This window comes from Boleophthalmus pectinirostris, unplaced genomic scaffold (genome assembly GCF_026225935.1).
Source record: "Boleophthalmus pectinirostris isolate CB_2022bp ecotype Guang Dong unplaced genomic scaffold, ASM2622593v1 HiC_scaffold_18, whole genome shotgun sequence".
Lineage (NCBI taxonomy): Eukaryota > Metazoa > Chordata > Actinopteri > Gobiiformes > Gobiidae > Boleophthalmus > Boleophthalmus pectinirostris.
This window is the reverse complement of record NW_026571133.1, coordinates 13,906,308-13,934,192: the sequence shown is the minus strand read 5'-3', so window position 1 is coordinate 13,934,192 and position 27,885 is coordinate 13,906,308. Positions and strand designations below refer to the sequence as shown.

Genomic DNA, 27,885 nt, shown 5'->3' with positions numbered 1-27,885 from the left:
AATTTAACCTGTTTTAGATGTATCCCAGAAATATTGTTTTGCAAAAAATAAACATAAGTTTTTGTTTTGAGACATAATATTTGGATGAGAATTATTAGAATAATTCAAACTAATAATTCTCAAACTCCAACAATTTAATTACCCATGCGTAATCTTTGTTATTGATCCATGTGTGTAATCTGCGTGGTGCGTATTGTTAGCATTAGCACTAGCAGTGTGTCTAGGCTAGTTTGAGGGCTGCATCGGGGGACCCTGGCAATGACGGGGCTGTGATGTCATTGTTTCCCAAAAGCTGCGTTTTGTTTGTCCACAATGCAACGCCGGCGTTCTCAGATTTGTCCACTCTGGAATCGGTTCTCAAAAAATACTGTTTTCGCCCACCTGAAACGCCTGCTCCATATGGACGAAAGGCCAAAATGAACACAAACTTCACAGTTTCGACCAAAAAACTTTGTCATGGGGACAGGCCCTTAAACCTAACTAACAAACAGAAACTGTAAACAAATAGGTGCGTTAGTTTCAGTGTAGTTAGCTCCACCCTTCAGATAAAAAAACGTGTCCACCAATAATCTGACCAGAACTGAAGAAGCCACTTTGATGTGTTCAATCATGACCCTTTTGCTAAGTGACAGAACTGATTTTTGGATTTTCTATGGGTCCTACCTGGACGACTGAGGGATTACACAGACAACAAAATGAATTCTGAAGGTTCTGAGTCGTGGTCTGTCTATATACTGAGAACTAGACAAAACTTGTAGGTCTAGTATGTGTCCCCTTACAGGTTAAGGAACTGATGATAACCCAGGTTCAGTTGAGATTTGTATAGTTTTTTGTTGTTTTTTTTTTTTTTTTTTATTGAAAAAGCACAAATTATACTATTCCTTTAAGCCCAGAGCAACTTGTGAAGTGAAAAAAACACACTTTTTTTTTTTTTTTAGGACCTATAGTGCACTATTATGAATAATAATAATAATAATAATAATTGTAGTTGTATTTAACATAGAAATAGGAAAATACACAACCTTGAAGAAGAAATTGTAAGCAAAGATGCCACATATTCAGCACTTCAGCTCAACATTTGAAGCGTGAAACTCATAGATATTAGAAGAAAACCAAAGTTGCACGGTACCTCTTCACAAGTTTGCTAACTTTAGGAAAACACTATAAGAAACATACCATTTTAAGCCTTGACACTTGACCCAGCCAGACAAAAAGCTGTAAACATCAACACGTATCTGAGCGCTCGTGTTAAGAGGGGTTAACCGAAGACAAGAGCTGAGAAGAAAAAAAGCACGGCCGCTCCTGGCAAGTAGTAAAACAGTGAAATTGTCTAACAGCACAACACGAAGGAAGAAAAAAACAGCTTCCATTTACTGCTGATGCAAACACTTACTCCCATAAGCCGCGCGCCATCGATTTCACAGCACAGAGAATTTGAGTTCGATACGCAAGTTATTCAGTACTAGCGACGCCCCGTGACCAGCACAGCCAGCCTAAATCAATTAAAGTTAAAATCAAATCTCATCTCATTTCAGCCGACCGGCCCCCTCAGCAGGGATCTGTGTCGGAGCAAGTTAAGGAAGAAAAGAGTTGAAAGGAGGAAGGTGGAAAAGTGCAGTTTAAGCCAAGAGGGAGATAGAATTGGCAGAAGTGGGAGTATAGGAAAAACACTACAGAGGGAGGGTGAATATGTTTAGTACTAATGCCAAATGCAATAGTAAAAAATGTGTTTTTAAAGGTCCTATATTACGCAAAACTGACTCGTGTGAGCTTTAAGGCATGTCATAATGTTGTTACCTCCTCAAAAAATATACCTGGAGCGTTTTGTTTCATTCACACATGGTTGAGTAACACTTTATTTTGAGTCTGTATAGAGGCTTTGCACCGTCACGTGACCCCTATAGCAACGGTACCTACACCGCCATGACACCGGGCACGCTATGCCATTGACTTCAGTAACGTCAGAGAAACATGGGTAGGTTTTGTTGTGTATTTGGTTGTTCTAGATGCTCTGAAAGGGATAAAATGAATCGTTTTTTCACTATTCCTCTGGAAATTACTCAGGAGCTCAAACAAGGGAATTATCGAAAAAAAAAAACGCGGATTATAGCTAGCAAAAATAAACCGCAAAGAGATTTCCTATGGTACTATCAAGACACCCGAAGTTTCATCAAGGTACTTGCTATTTAAATTGTTTCATAGCTTATTTAATGAAAGAAGCACATTTACTGAACTAAAATTTCATTAATTTATCCAGGAAAACCCGCACTAGTTTACGATTCAATGAGCCCACATTGGGCTCCTATGATCAACATGGCGCACGAGTCGAAGAGTCTGTGAGCCGAACCTCGAAAGAATCGGCCATGAAAAGATCCTCGCGAACGTTAGAAAGATCTGCTCACAAAAAGCGATTAATTCTCGAAGACGTAGTTGTGGATAAGCAAGACAATAAAGAAAACATCGGTCCTACGACGAGTGACATGTTTATATGTGCGTTGGAAGATACAGTTTCTACTGCCACTCACACTGCAAATGTTTTCTTTTTAAATTTTAGTAGAGTAAATGTGCTTCTCTCATTAAATAAGCTATGAAACAATTTAAATAGCAAATACCTTGATGAAAGTGACGTAAGTGTGTCTTGTCCATTGGAAATCTCTTTGCGGTTTATTTTTGCTAGCCATAATCCACGTCTTTTTTTCGATAAGTCCCTTGTTTGAGCTCCTGAGTAATTTCCAGAGGAACAGTGAAGAAACGATTAGTTTTATCCCTTTCAGAGCATCTAGAACAACCAAATACACAACAAAACCTGCCCATGTTTCTCCGATGCTACTGAAGTCAATGGCATAGCATGCCTGGTGTCATGGCGGCGTAGGTACTGTTGCCATGGGGGACACGTGACGGTGCAAAGCCTCTATACAACTACAAAGCTCAAAATGCTCTGGTCCACCTTGTGATGTCATGAAGGGGTCGTTTAACGTCTACCTTTTACCTTTAGCTCAGTAGAGATGGGCATTTCCAGAACTTAAATTATCCAGATGATTTTAGTGATGGTGTATGGAGCTTAAAAACACAGTGGAGCACTCTCTGTATTACCACATGACATCACAAGGTGGTTTCAGTTTGAAAGAAGAACTGATTTGTGTGTTAATAATGTGTGAATGAAACAAAACACAACTCCAGATATGTTTTTAATAAGGAACAAACACTATAACATAGATCAGAAAATACTTTAATTTGGGCCCTTTAGGTAAAGATTTATAGAGAGGTGTGACAGGAAAGTTGTTTTTTTCAGTCCCTCAAGCTTCAACTTGTGCATGCTGTTGTTGTGTACTTGGGCAAGACATGTTACCTACTTCACCCTAGTATGCTGTGGACACTATCAGTATATTTCTGGAAGTAAGTCTGTCATCTGCTTGTCTCATGAAAATGTTCTTGCTTTGCCTGGAATGTTCCACAGTATGGCATTATACTTAACTTACATTTATCGAATTACTGTTGTAAAATAGTGCTTTTATGTGGAAAAAGTCCATGTAGGCAAACCGACATCATCTCCATGGAGAAAAAGCTTTGGATCCCCAAAACATACAAAGTGCTCCTTTAATTTCAAAAGAGTAATATTTAATGTAAATATTTAACTGCCATGACAACAGTATTTATTTATTTTTTTAATCCCCCTGAAATCCATCGGTATGTGGATCGTTTGCAATGCCCTAGTTTATTGTATACTACTGACTAGGGATGTAACAATATCCAAATCTCTCAGCACGATATTATCACGATATGCATCTCACTGTACGATATTTATTTCGATATTTTGGAGAGGCTGACATAATTGTAAATGGGACACTTTTTGCTTTTAAAATACTTTGACAAGATTTTGGTGTGAATTATTTCTGTCTTAATCCCAAGAATTCAAGTCAAAAACATATCTCTTCATGTTGTCTGCACTGAAATGAATCATGGGATATGTAGTTTTTTATGTTTATAAACTCTTGCTACTATAAAACCATGCATTTAAGCAAAGGAACTTGTAATTCGATATATTGTGACAACCCACGATATTATTGTGAGACTTTTGACGATACGATATCACAATATTTTAGTTATTGTTACATCCCTACTACTGACATCAACAAAAGCTACAGTTTTGGATAAGGTAGCTCATGAAATTAGGAATTGTACCTCATCTACAAACCCAGTTGTGCAGTGCCTATAGTGCCACTGCAAATGTAGATGAATAAGACAACAATACAAGTCCATCTTTCACATCTCTCCCTTGTATCCATCACAGTCCTCTCCTTTGTTTGCTCTGTTTTATTCACCTGCTCTTTCCTCTTCCTCTCTCTCTCCTCTCACGCTCTCCTCCCCTCTTTCCACTCTCTCTCCTCCCCTCTTTTTCTTCTCCTCTCATCTCTGGTTCCTGACACTTGTTGACTTCCCCTCAGTGTCTCTTTTGGGAAATCTTGGCACCACCAGCATCACTTTGTCATTTCTCTGCTTCAAAGTAAAACAAACTCACAACACAAAAGGGAAGTGCGCAGGAGCAGGGATGACTCATGGCTCGGCTTTACTCTGATATTACAGTAGTCGTACATTGTGCTATTGATACTGTCCATCAACAAACTTTAAAAGTACAATATATGTAACTTCATGGAAATGGAAAGTTATAACATGTTTTGGAACATTCTCCAGGAAGATAGATAGTTTTAAAGCCATACTCTGGAATACTGTAGCTAAAGGAACAACATTAACATAGAAAAATGTGAGGGGAGGCCAAAATAAGAGCTGGGTTTGTGGAGATGCAAGTCTGCTTGGAGTAAGAGCACAACTTTTTCAGTGCAGCAAATGCAACCAAAATGATGACGATGACGACAACAACAACAACTACAAAAACCTTTTATTTTAGTCAGTTTTTTGGCTAAATGTTACACACTGTTAGCCTGATTCATCAGCCGGTTTTACTTCGTTTTACTTCAATTTCACTTCGTACAAACCGTCTGACCTCGCAGCCTTAGATTTTGTTCGCTCAACAGTAGGTGGGTACTTTTTTATCATTTAACCATTTGGTTGTGTCGTATGTAATGCGCAGCTAACGGGGCTAACTGGTATATTAAGCTTTTTCCCAAACCCCACAGGAAGAAGGACAATAAAGTCTTTCCCTCTGATAAAATTCACCAAACATTATCTTTGTTCTGGCTTTAAATCCTCGATCTCAGGAATCGTTGACAACACTGAATATATGACTCTGGCTGGTGCCCGAACTTGCACTTCCGGGGTTTTTGCAAACCGTCTGTTGTATTTTGATTTCTGACCTAGTTGCTGGAGAGAAATGAAACTGAGCGGAGGCACTAGGTGGCGCCAGCCTGGCTAACACACTGTAGCTTTAAGACTAGTTTTGATAATTTGACCAAACTGTACCTTTCATGGTTATGAAAATAAACATCCAATAAAAATAAAAAAAGATACATTTGCACAGAATAATCTTGTAGCATCATTAAAAATATACTATATAAACAATACAAAATCTACACCTGTAGCTGTTTGACATTGCACTTCTGGACCTTGGACATAAAGATGTTCATTTGAAATTCAAATATTTATAACACCTGTGATACTAACTTCTCCCAGGGTTAATGTTTAAAATAAAACTGTAAACTCAGCAGGAAGTGTCTGACTTATGTTTATGTTTGCCACGGTAAATGCAAATTTTAGAACCATTTTGAAACAAGCTACTTTCTATGTTGTTTCCTTTAGCAAGATGCTTGACTTTGCATTAACCCTGGAAGAAGTTAGTATTATAGGTGTTATAATGGAGAGTTAAAATATATAAATGCACAGGTAACTATAATAACTACATCTTAATTTATCTCACGTAGCCTTAATAAAAGAGTAAACAAAGGTGTCTTTTTTTTAAAGAATAATTCGGGCTTTGTAACTACTTAAAGGTGCACTATGTAACTTTTCTGGTGTGGGCTCTGCAATCTGCTTTCATAGATTTACCATCTCTATTATGTTGAGATATATATATATATATATATATATATATATATATATATATATATATATATATATATATATATATATATTTTTTTTTTTTTTTCATTTGTTTGGAATGTTGCAAGATGCTGCTTTAAAAAAAAAAAAAAAACTTTTTAAAATGTATTCCCTTTACAGATTACAGATTACATACCCCAAAATGTAGTTTGTAGCATAATCCATTCAATTACTTAGGGTGAGTAATGTAATCTGAATACTTTGGATTACTTGATATTGTCGTGCTTTTTAAAACTGCATGAATGTAACAACAACAACCTGAAAATTCTTGTTTGTTGTCTTCAAATTGTCTGTTGAGCCCAAGTCTCCATGAAGAGGCATTTGTTTACTATAGAGAAGCAAAGACTAAGAAATCTTAATATATAATGTTTTGTCTTCTTAAAGAGAATAAAAAGATCAGACTTTCCTTAACCAGATTAAAAATATTATTGATAGAGAAATGCTTTGTTTATGAGATCACCTTAAATTATATCCACCTTACTGTTAGGTGTCATATTGTTTATTTAAAAAGAAAATCACTTTCAGTACAAACATAAGGCACCAGCCCAGTAAAAATCAGTAATATTGGATGTTTTTTACTCAAAATGATGCAGAATCAGATTATTATCAACGCCGATTATTAACGACCGCGTCCACGCCACCAAAGTTAACAAGATGTTTACATTGCTCTTATTGCTTCGTTCTGTTTAGGTTTCCAGCAATGAATGGAATTACTCAAATAAAATAAAAAAAATAAAATAAAAAAAAAAGGGATATAGCCCAAAATGTGAAAACAGGAAAATAACGCCATGTAATCCATTTATTTCAACAAAGTAACTATAATCCAATTACCACTCACTGAAACAGTAACTGTAACTGAATACAGTTACTCATAATTTGTACTCTGATTACGTAACTCCGGTACATGTAATCTGTTACTCCCCAACACTGACTGTAGGACATTCCAAGAAAAGTTTATCAATGGAGATAAACCGACAGGGAATCCTCTACCAAAAATGTTTAATTAATACCCTACCCACCATAGTCTGACCTACTGTGCATGCTTAGTTACGGATAGTTTGACATAGCCATCACTCTTCTAGATGTAACTGATCATAGTATTTGCATTTTGAACATTTGCATATCTCTGACAAATAAGATACTGTGAGGTCCTTCCTGGTCCTTTTGGTCACAGTTGTGGTTGATCACAGTTAATATTTGACTAAATTCTGCATCTGATTTGAATGTGACCACACAGCCTGCAGCCTATAACTGTACAACCATTGATTCAGCATCTCAGACGCCATCTCCCCTCTGACTCTACAGGTAAGAGCACGGCCACTGCCTACATCGTATTCATTATTATTACTTTTACTGAATTATTGTGAAGGATTTGTTACTTTTGCTAAAATAAACATTGGCTTATCATGAATGTAAGGTTAGTTTAGACATACAAGGGAAATTACTTTGGTGTAGTAGCTCACGTATTGCAATATTATAACAAACACACAAAATATTAACTACAATACAAACATTATTGCACTTTGTTGTATCATCAAAGTTTTCCATCACTTTGACTCGCCTGATAAATGGTGCACAGCGTAACTTTTCTGGTGAAGAGTCCACCACCTTCATCTCCATGAGCTATTGCTTTGCTATTCAGTGTGGAATCAATTACAATTACAAAACATCTTACTGTTAGCAGGCTCACTTTTCCACATATCTGATATGTAACTTGGTCTGATGGTGTCCCTTTTTTGTTTCCATTAAGATATGTCAATTTAAGCAGGTGGCAAACTCATCACCTCTTCACTTACATAGTCTTTAAACACATACTATATAAATGCATACATAGATTATTTTATGTTTATGTGGTAAATATTAAATGTTTTGCCAATTTTATTTTCAGACTTTTGTGTCTCCGTTACAATGGGACCCATACAGCTAATCCTATGTCTGTTGATTACAGGTAAAGTGCTGTATCTCACAAATAAGTCACATGTTACTCTGTCTGCAGGGATTTTGCATCAATGTTGCACTGCATGTTTGTTTGTGGAAAAATATATATATATATGCTGGTGTGCATTGTTCTCTAATATGTATTATCCGTCTCTTACCGTCACAGGATTTGTAAAATCTTCAGTGCTACAATTACGAAGATTTGAGAGGGTTAATAAGACAAAAAGACATAATGCATCCGTAACGTGTCAGAACAGGAACATGAGCCTTGTTACTCTGTACGATGAAGATGATGCCGAATTTGTGATCAAGTTTAGCAAAAAAGTATGCCCACTGTCTGGGTCGGCCTCACCAAAACACTAGATAATAAGGAAGACGAACCAAAGTGCCCATCTACATCTGGTGTGATGAACTGTTCCGATCGATTGTTCTTTAAGTGCAACAGTAAATCATTTTATTAACATCACATATAATCCTTTCATATCAGTTGACAAATAATAATGAACACAATGCTGTTTTACAGGTTCTGACATCAAATCAAATGTGAAACTGAACTGGTGTGCAGCTAAACAGTACTGCCGATATCACTCTTTGGGAGACCTGGCGACGAATGAGAGCTCAGCCAACACAACTGACTCATTGTGGATTTCAGGGAACATCACTGACGACTGGAAATGGGATGATGGTGGCTGTTCCACATATCGTGAATGGAGCAGCCCTTTTGATGAGGAACAGAATGATACTGCTGCTACTCTGGGCGAAAGTTATGAGCTCAAACCTCAATCTAGCGATCTGGAATTCGAGGCAGTGTGCTCTACAGGTAAAATCACATAATATAATCATTCCACACCACACACAAAACATGCAGACAAACAACTTCTACACTTTAGATTAAAGGCTGCCACACACTACAGGATTTTTTGATCTTCAACGATTTTTAAACATGTGACAAAAGGTCCACACCACAGACACAGACACAATGAGAATCTTATGATATTTTAAATTTCAGATCACAAAGACTGCACGGGCTACACAATTGTAACCACCCCTCGCATCAGCTGTTTCCTTTCTACAATCAAACCAGGCTCTGTGAGACTCTGTGTTCAGAAGATCAGAGCACTGCACTAGTTTAGATGCCCAACAAAACTGTGTTTTTATTATTTGTGAAATGTTGTGGTGCAATACATGATTATTAATGCACAGAAGGTTGGTGATAAAGTACAGGGTCATTATCGCTAAATCTGCAGCTTCACCCTGATCCATGCTGCGAGGATGTAAACAGACACACGTGAAAAAATACTCTCACCTTTTTACTTTTGAAGAAAGTCTCAAACTGGATTAATAGCACAGCTTTGTGGACTAGGTGACATTATTTGTGTAAGACAAATTCTATGGATAGTGTGAATGAAAATGCTGCATTTTAACTTGACAACTTGTGAGGTGAGTAATAAAGTAGCCTCGTCATTTTTGCTATTTCCTTTGTATCTTCCTGTAGCGTTGCTGATGTTTGGTGATTACGATATGACAGAGCAGCTCAGAGTCACACTCACACCACACACATGAGGAGCATAGGAGTTTAAAAATTGCACACAAAGACACAAAGTTGGGTCACACCTCCCTGAACTCGGGACGAATCAAATCACAGCTTAAATCGGGCAAGTTCTCCTGTAGTGTGTGGTGGCCTTAAGGCAGTATTTTTCTTTGCCCATTGACCTGTACTTACATAACTAATTAGACTGGTGCTTTGGTTCTCAAGATGATTATCTAATTAGAAAGCAGAATGAGCATCACTTGAGTCTCTCATTTGATATCCATTACCCAAAAGATTTGAATCTTCATGATTCAATTATGACTCAGTGCTAGTGCAGTCTCTGCAGCTCAGTGAGGGAATTCTGGACGCTCTGAGCTTTCACATGAAGCATGTCCTGTCCATAAATTGAGAATGAGACTTGTATGTTTCTGCAGGTTAAGACACTGATTCACTTGTGATAATAATACCTAAAACATACTGCACTCCAAATGTACACTATATATTTCAGAATTATAGTTTATTTTTTCAATCTGCTTCAAAAGAGGCTTCAAAAAAGTAAAAAAGTAAAATAACTTCTGTGATTGAATGAAAGCATTGTCAGACATTTGATTTTACTTGTACTTTGTCAAACAGGTGATACGAGAATAGTGATTGTCAATATCCCAAAGACATGGGAGCAGGCTCTAGAATACTGCGACAAACATCACTCTGGGCTGCTGCAGATCCCCACCAGAGAGCACCAGGAGTCAGTGGAGCAGTGGTTCAATGCAACAGAACAGAACGGAACATTCTGGGTGGGATTGAGGCAGAGTCAAGTGTTTGGATTCTGGATGTGGAAGGACACAATTGTGAGCACCAATAATTGGGAGAATGGGATGCCCATGTTGCCCATGTCTCACGAGTGTGGGGTAATGGTGGTGCCTGGGTTGAAGTGGAGAGATCACAACTGCCTGTACCCTCTGCCTTTCATCTGTCAGGAGAATATTGTCTGGTTAAACAGTTCATTTGTATATCATTAAAGATCATATGTTACAAAAAGCTTTCAGGCATGTTATAATGTTGTTACCACATCCAAAAACATACCTGGAGAAGTGTTTTGATTCACTCACATATGTTTGAGTAATACCTTATTAGTCTGCTTACATCTCTAAAGCCCAATATGTTCCACCTTGTGATGTCATGTAGTGGTAGTTTTCAAGTTAACAGCTACGTTTTACCTGTAGTTTAGGGAATTCTGTGCTGAAAGTATCCAAATGATTCTAGCGAAGGTGTTCGGCATTTAGTGAAGCACTTCCTGTTTTACCACATGACATCACAAGTTGGAACAGAGTGTTTTCAGTTAGAGGGAAGGACTAAATATGCAGGTATGTTTGTGATGAGGATAAAACATTATAGCATAGATCAGAAAACTGTAATATGGACCCATGTGTTTGAGAAAGAGCCCAGTACAGTTCATTAGCAGCTTGTGAGGTCAAACTACGCAAAGTTGTGAACAGTGCTTTTAAACTTATTGCAGCGAGTAATTAAGATGTGTAGTATGCATAAAATGTAGAATAAATCACTACAATAAGTTCAATTTATTTTTTTTCTCGCATTTTTATGACTTTTAAGCCATGGTTTTATTGTATTTATATTTTGTGTTGCCCTTTGCTACAAGGAGCAAGCTTGTTTTAGTATATGTTTTATTATTAAAATAAGACAAACCTCATGAATTTGTGTGGTGAATTACTAAATTTCTAAACTACAGCAACTACTACTACTATTACTACAATCGGAAAATGTAAAAAAAAACATAGAATAATATGCATTTGAATGATAATAGTTCAAAACCATTTATGGAAGTGAAAATGGAAATTGTAATAATTTCAGCATGTGTAGCCTGAAGAATTTATTTGTTAACTTCATGTATGTTTTTTTTTTTTTTTTAATAAAATCATCATGCTTTGAATACGTGACACTGTTCACTTCCACAAAACGCACATTTGTACACCATAGTTTACTGACATTTTGAATTGCCCTGAACATCAAAACATAAGCTTACATATTATTCATTCTTGTGGCTTTAAACCCTTTAAACATGCCTTTGGTCATCTTGGTATATATATTTAACATTTTCAAAATTAAAATAATGTCTGCATTTAAAAAATACATTTTATGAACTCTGCCTCTGTTTCCAATTACGCATTTAGGCATTGGAGCGCCCTCTGCTGTCAGCAACCGGAATGAACAATGGGAAAGTAAACACATATACACCTATATTGATAGAGCTTAAAGGTTGTATAGAGGATTTTATAAGGAAAGAGGAATACAGCGATGGTCCTTTTTCAAATGTTGTCCCTCCTCCACAGCTCCCTCAGTAGAAACATCTCCTCCCTCCTCCTTACTTTAGAAATCATACTTGTTTACAGCCAGTGCGTGTTTAGAATTACTGTTGAAGTTTGCTGTCTCGAAATAATTTATCGATCGACGCGTCTTCAGTTTTTAGAGCCTTTGTCTGCTTCAGTTGCGCCATCGCTGGAAGGAATCTCCAAGAATCGCCTCAGTTTGTCTTCGCTCCTTTTCCCCTTCTTCTCTTCTTCTTTCTGCGACTTCAAAAACGGACTTTCTTTTGCGGCGAACTGGTCGTGGATTCTCGTCCGCCATCGCAACAAACTTTGTGCGAATTACGAGGAAGCTACAGTTTGAAAAAGCCTCTAAGAACCGCTGCATAAACCACGTAATCCCCGCGCGCTGTGAGTCAGTTACACTAGAAACACAGGGAGTTTGATTGACAACCTAACAGCCAATAGAAAATGAGGGAGCCTCGTTTTCTATTGGCTGATGTTTATCTGGCCTCAACACGTCCACAGTTGATAGATTTTCATTTTTTTTCTTTTCTTTTTTTTTTTTTTTTTGGTCATCATAATTACAAGGCTGGTGCATCTCTGAAATTGTATTTTAAACTTTCACTGACAATTTGAAACTAAAAAAAGATCCTTCGTACAACCTTTAACAGAGCCATGTGTTTGTTGTGAATAGTATAATACTATTTGACTGCAGAATGAGTCCAGTGATGGTTTATCGATTTTATAAACAAGTTCAGTATAGTGTTTCATCTTTGATACAAATAGGCAATATGCGTTTGGAGAGTTTATGAGTTGAAGATGATTTTGGATTTATAAATTAATGAAACAAGCAAGGATGTAACAAAAATCCATCTCCAGGTATGTATTTGATGAGGGGACATGAAATGTATGGTTAAAAAAAAAAAAAAAAAGTAAATTGTGCAAAATATGTTCTTTAACCAAAATCTACAATCAACATGTACATGAAAAAGTGTGCGGTGAATTTCAGAGTGATGCAAACGAGCCAACATTGAGGTTAGAAGCCAGAGTGCGTGTTGAGCAGCAGATGGGAGGAGGTATTGAGCTCTGTTAAACTATTAGCGTCCCAGTGTGCGCCCGGGGCAGTGTGGCACCACAGAGGAACAGGTCTGAGTCGGGCAGCCACTTCTTAATGTTCTCACATCGTTTCACCTTCACAGCCACTGTAAAAACAAAGTCTGCAGTATGAAGTTGTCAGGGATGGAGAGTTTGGTCAAACTAAGTAGTTCACCGTAGCTCAAACAGTGAGAGATACAGGACTACATTCATACCATACTCCAGATAACTTATGTATAACTTATGTAACAGATAACATTTGTCCTGCCAATCATCTCAACAACATCTTCCTTACAACCTCTTGTATAAAGCTGAGATATTTTTATTTATGTAATTATGCCTTATTTGACCAGTCTTTCTTTTGCAACTTATTTAGAATTTCTTATTGCCATTTTTTTTCTTTTTTTTTTACTCTTTGTTATCATAATATAATGTTATGTGTGAGCTGCTGTGTCCAAATAATGTCCTTTGTGATTCAATAAAGTTTGTCTATGTCTTTGTATATGAGGGACACAGGAGAATGACACAAACATACAAAGATGAGATGGGTGAGATGTTGTACTTTCTTTCAGTTAAAGCCCTACCATGTACCTTTTAAGAAAATAGATTTAAATACAACCTTTTATTGCACTGTGTCCTACTGTGAGTGGACTTGCATCTCCACAAACCTGACTTACTTGGCCTGAGAGAGTCTCAACCTAGCCTGATTCATCATTAGGTTTCAGTACGTAGAAACCGTCTGACCTCGCACTGTTAGAATTTGTTCGCTCGACGGTAGGCGGGTACTTTTTTTTCATTTAACCAATTCTATTTGGTCGTGACGTATGTAATGCACCACTAACAGAGCTAACTGGTATATTAAGCTTTTCTCAAATCCTGTAAGAAGAAGGGCAATAATGTCTTTCACCTTGATAAAATTCAACAAACATTCTCTTTCTTCCATTTTTTTAAATCCTCGATCTTGGTAATCGTTGCCAACACAGAATGTATGGCTCTTTGCTGATTGGCTGGTGCCCGAACTTGCACTTCTGGGGTTTTTGCAAACTGTCGAGAGTATTCCGATTCCTGACCTAGTCGCTGGAGAGAAATTAAATTGAGTGGAGGCACTAGGTGGCACCAGCCTGGCCAGTCTGAACCTGCTTGTCTCCTTGGAAATGTTTGGCCATCGTCCACATTATGTAACTATTCACTGAGAATGTGGAGGTGACATGCTACCACTTGAAGATTACACAGTGTTACTTTAATTTTGCTGTTTTGCTGTTGTTCCAGCAAAGACAGAGAAGTTGTTCTTTGAGAAGACAGGCAAAGCAAAGGGATACAATCTTATGTATGATTCATTTTTTAATCTTGCAGAGTTAGAAGAGATGGCCCTGCTCACAGCGATAAAGTATTTTAAGCAATGGAAACACATGCACTTAAAAAAATGCAAAATGTAATGCCATATTATGAAACATGGCCATGCAATATCATCTCCATGGAGACAAAGTAGTGGACCGATCACATTCCATAGTGCACCTTTAAGTGTCAATTTTTCTTACATAGATTGGTTTGTATTGGAAAATGATACAAATAAAATGAATAAATTACATACGTTCAGATTTAAATAATGACAATAATAATAATAGTTGTTGCTGACCCAAACCTTTGCAGTACAACAGTAACACTGAAATGAATTAGTCGTCTCATGCAGACCCCCTCAACCTATGACGGTGTTTCTGGCATTAAAATCACTACATGTGCATGAGTACTGGCATTTCAGACATGCTCGGGGTATAGGGACAGCTCATTTGCATGTGGAATTGGACCTCCAGGCTTCCGTAGGGTCAGGGTTACTCAGAGGTAGGCGTGTGCTGTCCTCAAAGCTAAGCACTCTCTGTTTTAGCCTTTGCTCCATGAAAAGTTCACAGTGACCCCATCTCACCAGAAACCTGCTAATTGCTATGTATTTGTTCAACAGTGTATTTTCACTCGCTAACTGTTGTTTGTACATTCATAAAAGCTCGAATTACAACAAGTACGAACCGATGGAAAAATATAATGTTTGTGATTCTGGGATATCAGGTTTTAAAACATTTATTTACCCCAGTCTGTTAGCTGTGAGTTGTTCGTCCACTCTTCTTTGCTCTAGCTTGAGTCATCAGCTGGTTTCACTTCGTACAAACCGTCTGACCTCATAGCGTTAGAATTCGGTCACTCAGTGGTAGGCCGGTACTTTTTTTTTTTCATTTAACCAATCGCTGCTATGTGGTCGTGACTTATAATGCGCCACTAACGGGACTAACTGGTATATTAAGCTTTTCCCAAATCCCGTAGGAAGAAGGGCAATAACATCTTTCCCCTTTGTAAAATTCACCAAACATTCTCTTTGTTCTGGCTTTAAATCCTTGATCTCAGGAATCATTACCAACACAGAATATATGGCTCTTCGCTGAATGGCTGGTGCCTGAACTGGTTTTTGCGAACCGTCTCGTGCAGGGGTGTCAAACTCATTTTGGTCCGGGGGCCGTATCCAACCTACTTTGATCCCAAAGGGGCCGGATCAGAAAACTCATGGCATATATGCCCCAAAAATAACAATAAGTTCAAATATTTGTGCAGAGAAACATCAATCTATTACAGAAATCTTTTTTTAATTGATGAACTCTTTCTTTTACATAATATTATAATATTATGAACAACACAACGTGTTTAACATTAACTTGTATGTAAGTAGTAATAAGTCAATTTTTCTTGGAAAATCCTGCACTCAGCGTCCACTTTTCTCATTTCTGACATTTTGATGATGAGGATGTCACGGTCAACAGTCAAAACATCAGTCCTTTAAGAGCATTTGGAAAGAGACAAGTCTTCATTTGTACCTGCTCTGCTGGGAGGGGCCACACACAGAGGTCTAGTTTGTTCCAAATCCTGACCTAGTCACTAGAGAGAAATGAAATTGAGTGGAGGCACTAGGTGGTGCCAGCCTGGCTATCTTTGCTCAGCTTTCTGCACAAAGTTGTTATGAGGAAGTGGTAAGATAGATTTAAATATCTGCTTCCTTGATACCAGTCCCTTGCTATATTTGCAACTTATTCTTATGTATGTATTTTTTATTTTTTGAATGTACCATTTATATGTTTTCTCTTTGACTCTGTTAAGTGTGAGCTACTGTGTCCAAGTAATTTCCCTTGTGGATCAATAAAGTTTGTCAAAGTCTCTGTTCACAGTTTGAAATCATCAAATACTAATATCAAATATCTATTGATTGATTTTTTTTTTTTTTTCAAAAACGTCTGAACTGAACCATGAACAATTGCCTTGATCACCACGTCCTGTGTGTTATTTAAATCCATTTTGTGTTTTTTCTTGAGTTTCCAGTCACATCTTAAAAACAGCTTTGGTAATGTTTGCTAATGTTTGCATTGTGTTGCTATGGTAACTGCCAAACATTCCTCAATAGGAAATACACGCAGATCAACCCCTGCGTGGTGGTGTCACTGCAAAGTATCAAATGAAAGATAAGGTTATCATGGTCATGTTCATGTATGTTCAGGTAATGATAAACACTTTTGGGTTTGATCTATAATGGTATAAATACATGTTTTTATTTAGCATTACAAACAAACACATGATGGATTGCTTATATATATATATATATAATATATATATATATATATATATATATATATATATATATATATATATATATATATATATATATATATATAATTGTATGTTTGACACAAAAAGATCTTAAAGCACCCCCACAGGTGTGTTTATGTAGGATCCCCATGGACAAATGCTCTTCAGATCTGCAGTCTAAGGCACATTTCGATCATGTTTACTGTAATGATAAATACTGCACCATAAAATCACTCTGTCAAGGTCACAGCTCGCCATGACTGATAGCAGGGTAGAGGCGTTTCATGGACTATATGTGTGTTTTCATGGAAATCTAAATCTATTCTATTGTATTTATTGTTTTTTCTCCATTGGAATAGACTTTCAGCTTGGACCAGGAATGGTCCTAGGGGGTATTTTCAGTTATGAAACTTTTCAGAAGTTGGTATTGCTTGGCTTTGAATGTTCTACAGCGAAGGTGTCAAACTCAAATTCACAGAGGACCAACATTTAAAACTGGAACAACGTCATGGGCCAGACTAAATATTTATTGACAAATTTCAACAACTTCTGCATGTTTTTTCTTCTTTCGAGATATGTAATGTTAAACCTTTTCTTATTAAAATAAATCTTTAATAATAGCTTTGCTTAAACACTGAATACAGAACAAGTATAATGTAAAAATAATAACTAAATAATGTCTCTATAACCCATCTGTAGCCTACGGGCCAGCTCTTCTAATACATAATTGATACTATCTCGCGGGCCAAATATAATCATATCGCGGACCAAATTTGGCCTGAGTTTGACATGTTTGTTCTACAGTATGGTATTAAACACACCTATCTCCATGGAGACAAGCAGGTGATGCTTCCAGACCAAGTTACAGGTCAGATCTGTGCAGAGATCATCACACTCATAGCAAGAATCTTTCCAAGTCTTTAAGTCTTTCCAGGTATAAAAACTCCTGATTTTGAATAGTGGAGCATTTTAAAGTAATTATATCTCATTGTAAAGAGAAAACCTAATCCCATGACTTTCACCAGGAGTTACATAATGAATCTTTAATAAATCATACTTTGAAAACATACTTGAAAATAATTACATAGATAATATAGATTGAAATTGGCTCTTAATTCCTCTCTCAAATGGAAAACACTTTGTTCCACCTTGTGATGTCATGTAGTACTACAGGAAGTGCTCTACTGTGTTTTTAAACTTCATACACCTTCACTAGAACCATGCAGATGATGTCAGCCCAGGAATTTCCATCTCTATATCTCTACTGAACTAAAAGGAAAATGTTAGTGAAATGTCAACTTGAAAGCTACCACTTCATGACATCACAAGGTAGAACAGAGCATTTTGAGCTTTGGAGATGTGCTTAGCTTAATAATAAAGGGTGAATGAAACACAAACACAACTCCAGGTATGTTTTGGATGAGGTAACCACATTCCTGATTTTTGAACATGGCTAAAAGCTCACAAGAGTCCAGCTTTTGTAATATAGGACCTTAAATATTGACAGAGAATCAGACAATAGTTTTCAAGGATGACTTTTGAATTTTTTTTCAAATGTATAGTCATTTCAAGTTTAGCTGTAGGCCTATGCAGGTGTGTACAATTGCCCATGATGCTATTGAAATACTCCCTGCATCTGCATGTAAATTGAACGTGCTTCACCCCCTGCATTGTAAACTGGAGAATAATAAGTCCAGTCCAGATTCATACAATATTGTCATGTAGATGTTCCATGTTTGAAGCTCAAGGTCAGTGTTTATTATTATTAAAATGAGACCAATTGGTGCATTGTTCTGGTTCACCAACAGCAACAATCTGCTGTCAAAACCTTTTATTTTCTATTAGATGATGTCAAATATCAGGCTGCCTACAGCTATGATGAGATGTTACTCGGATTTATGTTCTAATAGGCCACTTTTAATGAAATATATCTTTGTAACTGTTCAAATGGCCCTATCGAAGTAGCAGATAATGCAGTATCATTTTTAAATTGACACATTTTCCCTTGAAAAGAACAACATGTCTGTGAGTTTTACTCCCAAATGTGACTTGGATCTTTTTTTTCAAATGTGACCCAGACCACTTATGTGGAAATAAATCTGATTTGAATCTTAGATCTTTGGCAAAGTGAGTGCAATCTGAACACAGAAGTCTCATTAAACTGACTTCCTCAGCTCGGAAATGCTACAGGTGCCACTTTTGTCACTGAAAAGGGTGGAATGAAACACCATTCAAGCGTTTGTCAGACAGCAGCAGTGCCGATGGAAATGAAGAGAGATTTTAACGTTAATTGATACTTTAGGAAAGTAAGTGAATCAAACATAAAATATCAACTTTAGATTATTTAAGGTGAACGATAAAAATGACTAATTTTAGATCATTATTGTTGTGAACTTTTGCATCCGCTGCATAGTCTGAGCAAGGACACCTTCAGTTCATTGTAGACATTTCTTTGTGGTTAGCATCCAGCTATTAAGAACTGTCTCTTCTTTAACAAGATCAGTTTCCTTGGTTAACTCATCCCACAGAAGTGTTATGCTCTGCTCTTCTCATTTTATCTCAGCCAGCATGTCTCCCTGTTGTCCTTCTTAGCTCCTGTTTAAACCTCCTTGTGTGGAAGCATAGTCAAACTTGAATAGCCAACATTAAAGTGCAGTGTTGAGTATTCATATTCACCGGGTCCTGGACTGATGGTAAATAAAGTTCTGCTGCCTCAGACTCCAGAGTCTCTCTCTCTCTAGGAATCATGAGGACCACATTTATTTTCCCTAACAATTACTGGCACATTGTTCTTGTTAACATGTATTTACACTGTACGACTCGTGGTTTTGGTCCTCTTCTGCACATCAAACCACTTCAAGTCTTTGGGTTCACAAACACACACAAAAAAAAAGATTTGACACATATTTTATTTGCAGTGTGACACTCCAAAAATATGAATTAAACCTAAAGATCTGTGGTGTGAAGTAGGGGTCTCTATGTCGCCAGGAGTTCGACCATGGGATCTTGTTGCTGTGAGGAAAGAGTGCCCTGCTGGTTTAAGATTAATATGTTACTATGACATAAACTATAATCTAACCATAGCATCTTTATATGCCTAAAATGTCCCAAAAAAAACAAAAAAAAAAACAAGCATCCAAGTAAACACAGCAGCAAAATATTAACTGGCAATGTGATGTAATGCCAATTAAATGAATTAATTATCCTAATTAATCATAACTATGGTTTAAAAACTATCTGTCCTTTTCTTTCACTTTACATGCTGTGTTGAAATTTCATGATAAAAGCTTGTAACATTTCATAAAAAGGGCAGGAATAATGAGGCTTTGTCCTGTAATGCAATTGAAAAGAAAATAATAAAGATCGTGCAGAAACAATTGTTGGAGAGTAAAGTCACCTAATACAGGCGGGTCCACACACACACATGCACACACACACAGACACACACTTCTTCACTGGGTTTAGAGAGCTGTCTTTTGGCTGACCAGTGTATCACATGACTACAGCAGTGAAATCTTACTCAATGAAGCAAGTCTAATCCAATGAACAGGCTTCCAAATTTTGTTATTTCACAGTTCTTTTGGGGAGAAAGCATCCTAGTCGAGCCAAATAAATGCAGGCGACGTAAATGGAACTTGACTCCAAACCTCCATCTTGTTTAAAAAAATCAAAGCTAAACAAAGTAACTAGCAACAGAGCTCGCTTGTGAAAATACATGTCAGAGAACAAAACGAAAAATATTTTGTGTGAAATAAAGCAACTTAATCTCATACAAACATATAACCATTTTGACAAGGTTGACTTTGCACCCAGAGACAGTATCACGTGGACTTACAATGGCATTTAATGGGTTAAAAATGTTACTCAGGTTCTGCTTTAAAGGTACACTGCTTAACATTTCTAGCGGAGGGTCAGTCGCCTCGCTTGTCTCCAAGGAAATGTTATTGCATCTATCATAAGGAAGAAAGTTATTCCTAAATTCAAGGGAATTTATTGAGCTACAATTTATGCCTTGAACTGCACCATGGCCCATAAACACGGCTCTGCAACTACATACACCTAAGTATATAGAATTAACATTTACGTGGCAATTAACAACATTCACAAAAACAATATTCTATGTTTTGAATGGTGAAAAGTTGTGAAAAAACTGTGCATAGAAAGCTGAAACTTTTGAAAAAGTAGATCTCCAGGAAGTGACTTGGAGTTTGTGATTATGGTTATTGCCACAAACCTGAGAATTGTATTTTGCCATAAACTTTCTCCTCCCTCAGAACTCATAAGTCTAATTAGTTTGATAACTTTTTTTTTTTTTTTTCTATCTGATACACTTCTCTATTGAAAACTGTCATGGCAAACAGCTCACACAAAATCACAAACAGGGTTTTAGATATCCAAAACAAAATGTAATCTCAGTAAAATGCAGCTTTTCCTTAAAAAAAACTGATCATGAAAACCAAGTTTTACTGTCAAAACTTGATTTCTCTGTGCTCTTTTATTCATTGAACAAAGCAGCTCAGGAGCCTTAGTCCTGCTCTTTGTGACCACAGAGAATCACCGCTTTAGAGCAGTCTGACTCTGAGGTTCATACTTTACACAAATCTGGGATTAGAAAATCTTATCTTTAAATCCTGTCTGTATTGTATAATGCAACACATATAACGTCAAAATAAATGTACACAATGCCAATTGCATACTAGATTTTGTAGTATTGATCAGCTACTTAGGCTGTAAAAATGGCAATAGCAAATACATCAACACGCTGCTTTTGCAATATGTAATATATTCTTGAAACCCAACCAACCCAAAACATGCTACACAGGTCTGCAGGAAGAACAGTTGATAGTCAAGGCCAGTTAAATACAAACAATCAATGAACCTGCCCAGGGACTACAGGTGGAAATTAGCACTGATGCTACAACCTGATGTACAATGCATCTCTCCTCTTCAGGTTAATGCAAAAATTGTGCGCTGTCCCTGTCTCTAATAAATAATTAAATACAAATAAAAAAATATAAAAAAATCAGATATCCTACTGGTATGTCCTGTATGTAAGATGTCTGTATTCATAGTCAGTGCATTGCTGCAACCCTGATTCATGTGTAAAATCTTTTGTTGTTAGATTTCAGGTGATCACAAACTTTACTTTCTTGCTGACACACAGACAGTGTTTGGGTCAGTGTCCTTTACCACATGAGAACAGGCCTCAAGTGTTGAAAAAACAGGCTGAACTCAATGGTCATGTGTGTTTGTGAATAAGAGCTGGTCAAGTGTTTTAAAAAGAGCCTGAGAACTGTGTGAGCTGAGGAGAAACATTTCAAATGCTGTGATCACCTGCGCCCCTGTCCAGATACATGTTTGATTCAAATGATTGAATGAACTGAATGAATTGAATGAATGAAACTAAACCAAGTCTCAAAAAATGTGCTAAAACTATTGAAAAAATGCTGTGTGGCATGTCAGTTTGAAATCACATTTTTGAGGCATGTTTTATCATAACTTTTTCAATTGAGATTTTTGATGGGGTTCAGTTCTGTCTGAGAGTTCCTGTTTAGATGGCTGCCCCCATGACCCATCCCTTTATAAGTGGAAGAAGACAGATTGGATTTAATTCTAGTTGGTCCCAGGATCAAATACTGAGTATTTCTTCACATGTACATCTTCTGGGTGGAATTGCTTTTTGTTACACTAGCAAGACATTTTAGGACTTCTTGACACTAACCTTTTTAAGTGTTTGGGCTGAGGTTAAAGGTCCTGTATTACACAAAATTGACTCTTGTGAACTTTAACTCCAGATATGTTTGTGATGAGGAAACAACATTATAACATAGATCAGAAAACACTGTAATTTGGGCCCTTTAAGGTATATTTAATTCTCCCCATACGGCAATTTGTCCTCAGCATTTGACCCAACCCTCAGTGCTGCTGGGTGTCTCCTCTAGAGCAGTGGGCGAAGGACCCATCTCCATGACCTTGTTGCTCGGCTTGGTCAGGACTGTCTTAGAGGATTTTACCTATTGTGCATGTTTTGGTTTGATGGGGGAAACTGAGACACAGGACAAAGGAAGAACACACAAACTCCACACAGAAAGAGCTCGTATTAATGTGAACCAAGTGATATCACAGCAAGACCACTCTTTCAAAAAACATCCAACATACCTGATTGTGTTTATGGCGTCCTCACAGTCCATTTTGTTTTATTTGATGCCTGGCTATTCTCCCATGGGTACCTCTTAGTGTAAGTGTTGTGGGTGTAATGAAGCCACATGATTCCTCAGGCGACATGCAGTTAATGGCATAAGCTGTTCCCTTGAGCATCATCAGAGCAGCAGTAGCCCAGGCAGGTGCAGGTGCAGGCAGGTGCAGGCAGGTGATGTGGTAGAGACTGCTGTGGGTTAACTATTGGCTCAGTGGGGTGTTGGACCGCTGTGTGTATAGTCTGAAGACGGGCCTGTCATATGAATACAGCAAGACAAAAAAAAAACAAAAAAAAAACTAACCCTTTCATTAAGTAGTAACTAAGAAACATTTATTTTTATTTTTTTTAAACAAGGACAGTGCACAGAAAACACTAATCTGAGAGGAAAGATGCTCCGAGCCAGATTTAGCTACGAGCGACTTTCCATCTACAGTCCTTGCAGATGGATGATCCATTCAATAATTACTTAATTAAGGTTAATTAAGGTGTAAGTGCAATAGAAGGTATCAATGAAAATGTATTTGAGTGGATTTGATTTTCATGAAACGTATCTGTTTTATAAGTGAATTCCCTGACTAGTAGGCCACATTCTTTGACTGATCTTGTCATATGTCAGAAGGTAAGTAGGTCTGGTTGGTACTTGGAGGTGAGACCAATGGGAATTCCAGGTGTCATTGTGCGGTGCCAGTGGCAGAAAAAACTACTGATGTGTCCTTAGGCAAGAAACTTTGCCTAGTATGAAAGTGGTGTGTGCATGAGTGTTGGGGTGGTCAGTAGGGCCAATGGTGCAGATTGGCAACCTCGCTTCCATCAGGCTGTCCCAGGGCAGCTGTGCCTACAAAAGTAACTTACCACAACCGAGTGTGGAGCAAATGAATAAATGCACTTTGAGCATCTGGAATAGTGCTATATATAAAACAGAAAACAGAAAACCCTATGATTATCTAATCTATTTTTGGTAACACTTTATAATAACTACACCTCACTTAGCCTTAATAAAGCATGAACAAAGACTTAATTAATAATGATTCATGCTTAGTAAATGCTTAATAAAGCACAATTTGTCTTCACTTTAGAAAAGCTCTCAAAAAGACTTAACAAATGACAGTTGCCTGAATTAATATTGCATTGCATTATTAGTAAATCATTCTCTCATAGCTTACTAATGATTAATAAATGCTCAAATGGTTAGTCCATGAGTAATTAAATATGAAATAATTATGAGTAACTATTTACAGCACAAGCAAATTAAGTAGTAAGGTAGTAATTAAGTAGTTACTAAGCTTGAATCATTATTTATTAAGCCTTTGTTCATGCTTTATTAAAGCTAAATAAGGTGTAGTAATTATAAAATGTTAGTAATTATAAAGTGTTACCCTATTTTTATTTTCAGATCATGACAGGTTGGCCAATGACACATTCAGTGTGATAAATACTTTTACTTTCAGTGTCCTTATCCTTGGAAGTTTTTAGTGTTACAAAAACTGAGGGGAGAAAAGCAAACATTGCAAAATTCCATGTGAATCACCAGTCCATTGTGCTGCAAAATTGAGGCTGTTACTTTAACTATATGCTACATTAAGCCCAGTAGTGAGACTTTACCCTCCAAACCTATTAGAGTGTTTAGATCTGTGAGACTTGTGGAGCACTAAGGAGCCACAGTTCTCTATTTAATCTGGTTGACCCTATAGAAACAAGATCAATGTACCACTATCAGTGGGTCCAGCCCAAACTACTATACATATCTTCACATCAGTCAAGTAAAACAACAAAACCACATCAGAGCTCTGTATCACGCCGAGGTGTTCTAGATGCATCTCTATTGGCAGAATGTTCAGCAGTTACCATGATGACAAAATGCACACATTAGCAAACACTGACCACAATTTGTTAAAATATACAAAATAGATTTAAACAACACATTTTCAGGAGCCTGTGATCAATGCAAGCGTTCATGGCTCTTTTTAGGTGTTTAGGATTTGTGACTGTGATTTTAACAGCACAAATCAGCTCACATGTTGTAGTTCCAACAAAGACAGCACTCTCTGACCAGATCATGTTAAAATAAAGATCAGATTAAGTTTGACTTTGGTAACAGACCTTCTAACAGAGTAGTGCTTTCAGTTAGCTTCACACTTCGAGGGAATGTTGATGACATAATAGCTGCAAAGTATCAATTATTACACATATAATTAAGGACAAAATAATAAGAAATTAACATAGATCACTAACCTCTGCTTAACAGAGCATTTACAAAGAGAAGAGTCACCAGCCAGACACCAAAATAACACAGGGAATATTAGAGTTCACACAGAAAAGAAACAAAGATACAGTAGAACAGACTGAAGGACCCAGACTGCAGTGAATCAAACACCAGGTATAAACCAAACACAAATTCTGTGTAATTTGAATGGTATTATATGAACTGGTTACTTCAATATTCTTCTTGTAACAGAATTGCAGACCAGAAGAACAGATGAATGGTTTGGTAGGTCTTTGTGCTTCCCAGCATGCACCTGGTCCCCTCTCTGCAGCAGGAACCACTTCTTTCTGAAAGAACAGCAGTGGAGAATCTGACCAATAGTCGAACCTCGGATCCAGGAGGAGCAGTGTGGTTTTCACCCTGGCCACAGAACACTCTATAACAGCTCTATATTCTCCACAAGGTGCTCGAGGGTTCATGGGAGTTTGCTTAACCAGTCCACATGTGCTTTGTGGATCTTGAAGAAGGCACTCAAACGTGTCCCTCATGGTGTCCTGTGGGGGTGCTCTGGGAGTATGGGGTTTGAGGCCCTTTGCTGTCCGGTCCCTGTATGACCGGAGCAGGAGCTGTGTTCGCATTGCCGGCAGTAAGTCAGACCTGTTCCCGGTGCATGTTGGACTCCACCAGGGCTGCCCTTTGGCACTGGTTCTGTTCATTGTATTTATGGAGAGACTTTCTAGGCGCAGTCAGGAGCCGGAGGTGGTGTGGTTTGGGGACCACAGGATCTTATCTCTGCTGTTTGCGGATGATGTTGTCCTGATGGCTCCATCAAACCAGGACCTGCAGTGTGCACTGGGGAGGTTTGCAGCTGAGTGTGAAGCGGCTGGGATGAAAATCAGCTCCTCCAAATCCAAGGCTATGGTTCTCAAACCGAAAAAGTTGGCTTGCCCTCTCCGGGTGGGTGAAGAGTCCCTGCCTGAAGTGGAGGAGTTCATTTTGGGGTCTTGTTCATGAGAAAGGGGAGAATGGAGCGTGAGATTGCCAGGTGGATCGGTGCAGCGTCTGCAGTGATGCGGTCGCTGTATCGGACCGTTGTGGTGAAGAGGGAACTGAGCCAAAAAGCAAATCTCTCAATTTACTATCAATCTACGTTCCTACCCTCACCTATTGTCATTAGCTTTGGGTAATGATTGAAAGGACAAGATCGCAGGTACAAGCAATAAAAATGAGTTTCCGCCGTAGAGTGGCTGGGTGCTCCCTTAGAGAAAGAGTGAGGAGCTCAGTCACACAGGAGGAATTCCAAGTACAGCTACTGCTCCTCCACATCGAGAGGAGCCAGCTGAGGTGGCTCGGGCATCCGTGCCCTTGCCTCCTGGACTTGTCCCTTGGGAGGTGTTCCGGGCATGTCCCGCTGGGTGGAGGCCCTGGGCAAGACTCGGGACACAGTGGAGGGACTATGTCTGTGGACCAGCCTGGGAATGCCTTGGGGTCCCCCTGGAGGAGCTGGAGGAAGTGTCCAGTGTGAAAGAAGTCTGGGAGTCATGTGAAGAATCACTCAGTCGTCCAGGTAGAATCCATGAGGAGAAAAATTAAGTTTGTCGACAAACTGAATTTCTCTCCTCAAGTCTGGGAGTCCCTGCTTAGACTGTTGCCCCTGCGACCCGGCCCTAGATAACTGGAAGAAAATGGATGGATAGACATATTCATTGTTGATTGGGTGAGTATAAAACTATACTGTATACAAAAATAGCAAGAGGGGTGATGAACGAGGATGACTAAACTTTTCATAGTCCATCATGAGTCATCTTAAAGACCTTATTTTGAAAGGGCATTGGAAGTTTATTTTGACACCATGTGATGTTTTCTTGCTTTTTCTTTAGACAAGCTCCAGTGACACTGAAAAATTAGAACCTAATTTGAGCATAATTACTCCCGTCTGACGGGCAGATGACAGTGCTGGTGTAGATGGCACGACCTCTTAATAATACAAGAGTCTCCTACGCACATGCGGAGCTTTGTTACTGCTTTGATTTAAATTAGGATTATAGTAGCACATGGAGTTACAACAGATCAGTCATGGTCATATCTCAAAAATTCTTGTAGTCTGTGTTGAGATGAAGGTGAAATGCTTCAAGGCTTCATTCCTGTTCATTCCTTATTGGACGAGCTAGCTGACATGACTAGTTGATATGCATGTGTTAATGTGACTGTGACCTGGGGTTAAAAGGGAAGTGCACAAACAATACTCCAAAATCATTTGTTAAGCTCTTTGAGAGTAAAATCCATGTTTAAACAGTTGTCTTATGATGGATCAAAGTTATTGACATCCAGTGTGGGTTTGTATGAACACTTGACACATGAGGTGTGCACAGCTGCTCTGTGTGAATCACCACATCACAAACTGAGAGAGGAGAAGGAAACACACAAACATGTCTGTCATCACGCCTTGTGCCTTTAAAAGCCCCGACCCATTACCGTAATAGCGCTTGATTTTGAAAAATGCTGCTCCTGGACAATTGCCTATTGTTGGGCCCATGTTCTATGAATACTACCCCTCCATGTGCCCCTGCAATGTCCACACATTTCAGCTAATGGCTGTGCTCCCTCCTGTTAGGAGGCGGCTGTCAGCACAGCTCCAGCCGTCCTTCTCTGCTCCTGTGATTGGTCATGTCATGGCATGGCCGCTGGGCGTGTCACCCACTGGGCTGTGTCCAGTCCAGTGGCTCCGCTGTGTATGTGCACAGAATATTAACAAACATACAGTGTACAGGCTTTGTCTTTCTGAAAGCAAAAAAAAACAATGCCAAAAGATATGCTTGAGTCAATAGAGTGAAAATATTCCACTAAAACTGCCCCACATATATGGATATCCCTAATATTTCAAATATCAGACTCAAATGAAATAGTTTCAATCTATATG

General features: G+C 38.1%; 1 protein-coding gene across 1 annotated transcript; it reads left to right on the top strand.

Moving 5' to 3' along the window:
• Positions 1–7,339: 7,339 nt before the first annotated feature.
• Positions 7,340–11,300, top strand: LOC110161405 (macrophage mannose receptor 1-like). Its single transcript, XM_055153853.1, has 5 exons — positions 7,340–7,359; positions 7,943–8,002; positions 8,159–8,436; positions 8,516–8,812; positions 10,157–11,300. The coding sequence occupies exons 3-5, from the start codon at positions 8,319–8,321 to the stop codon at positions 10,540–10,542; spliced, it is 801 nt and encodes a 266-aa protein (XP_055009828.1). The 5' UTR covers positions 7,340–7,359; positions 7,943–8,002; positions 8,159–8,318; the 3' UTR covers positions 10,543–11,300.
• Positions 11,301–27,885: the final 16,585 nt, after the last annotated feature.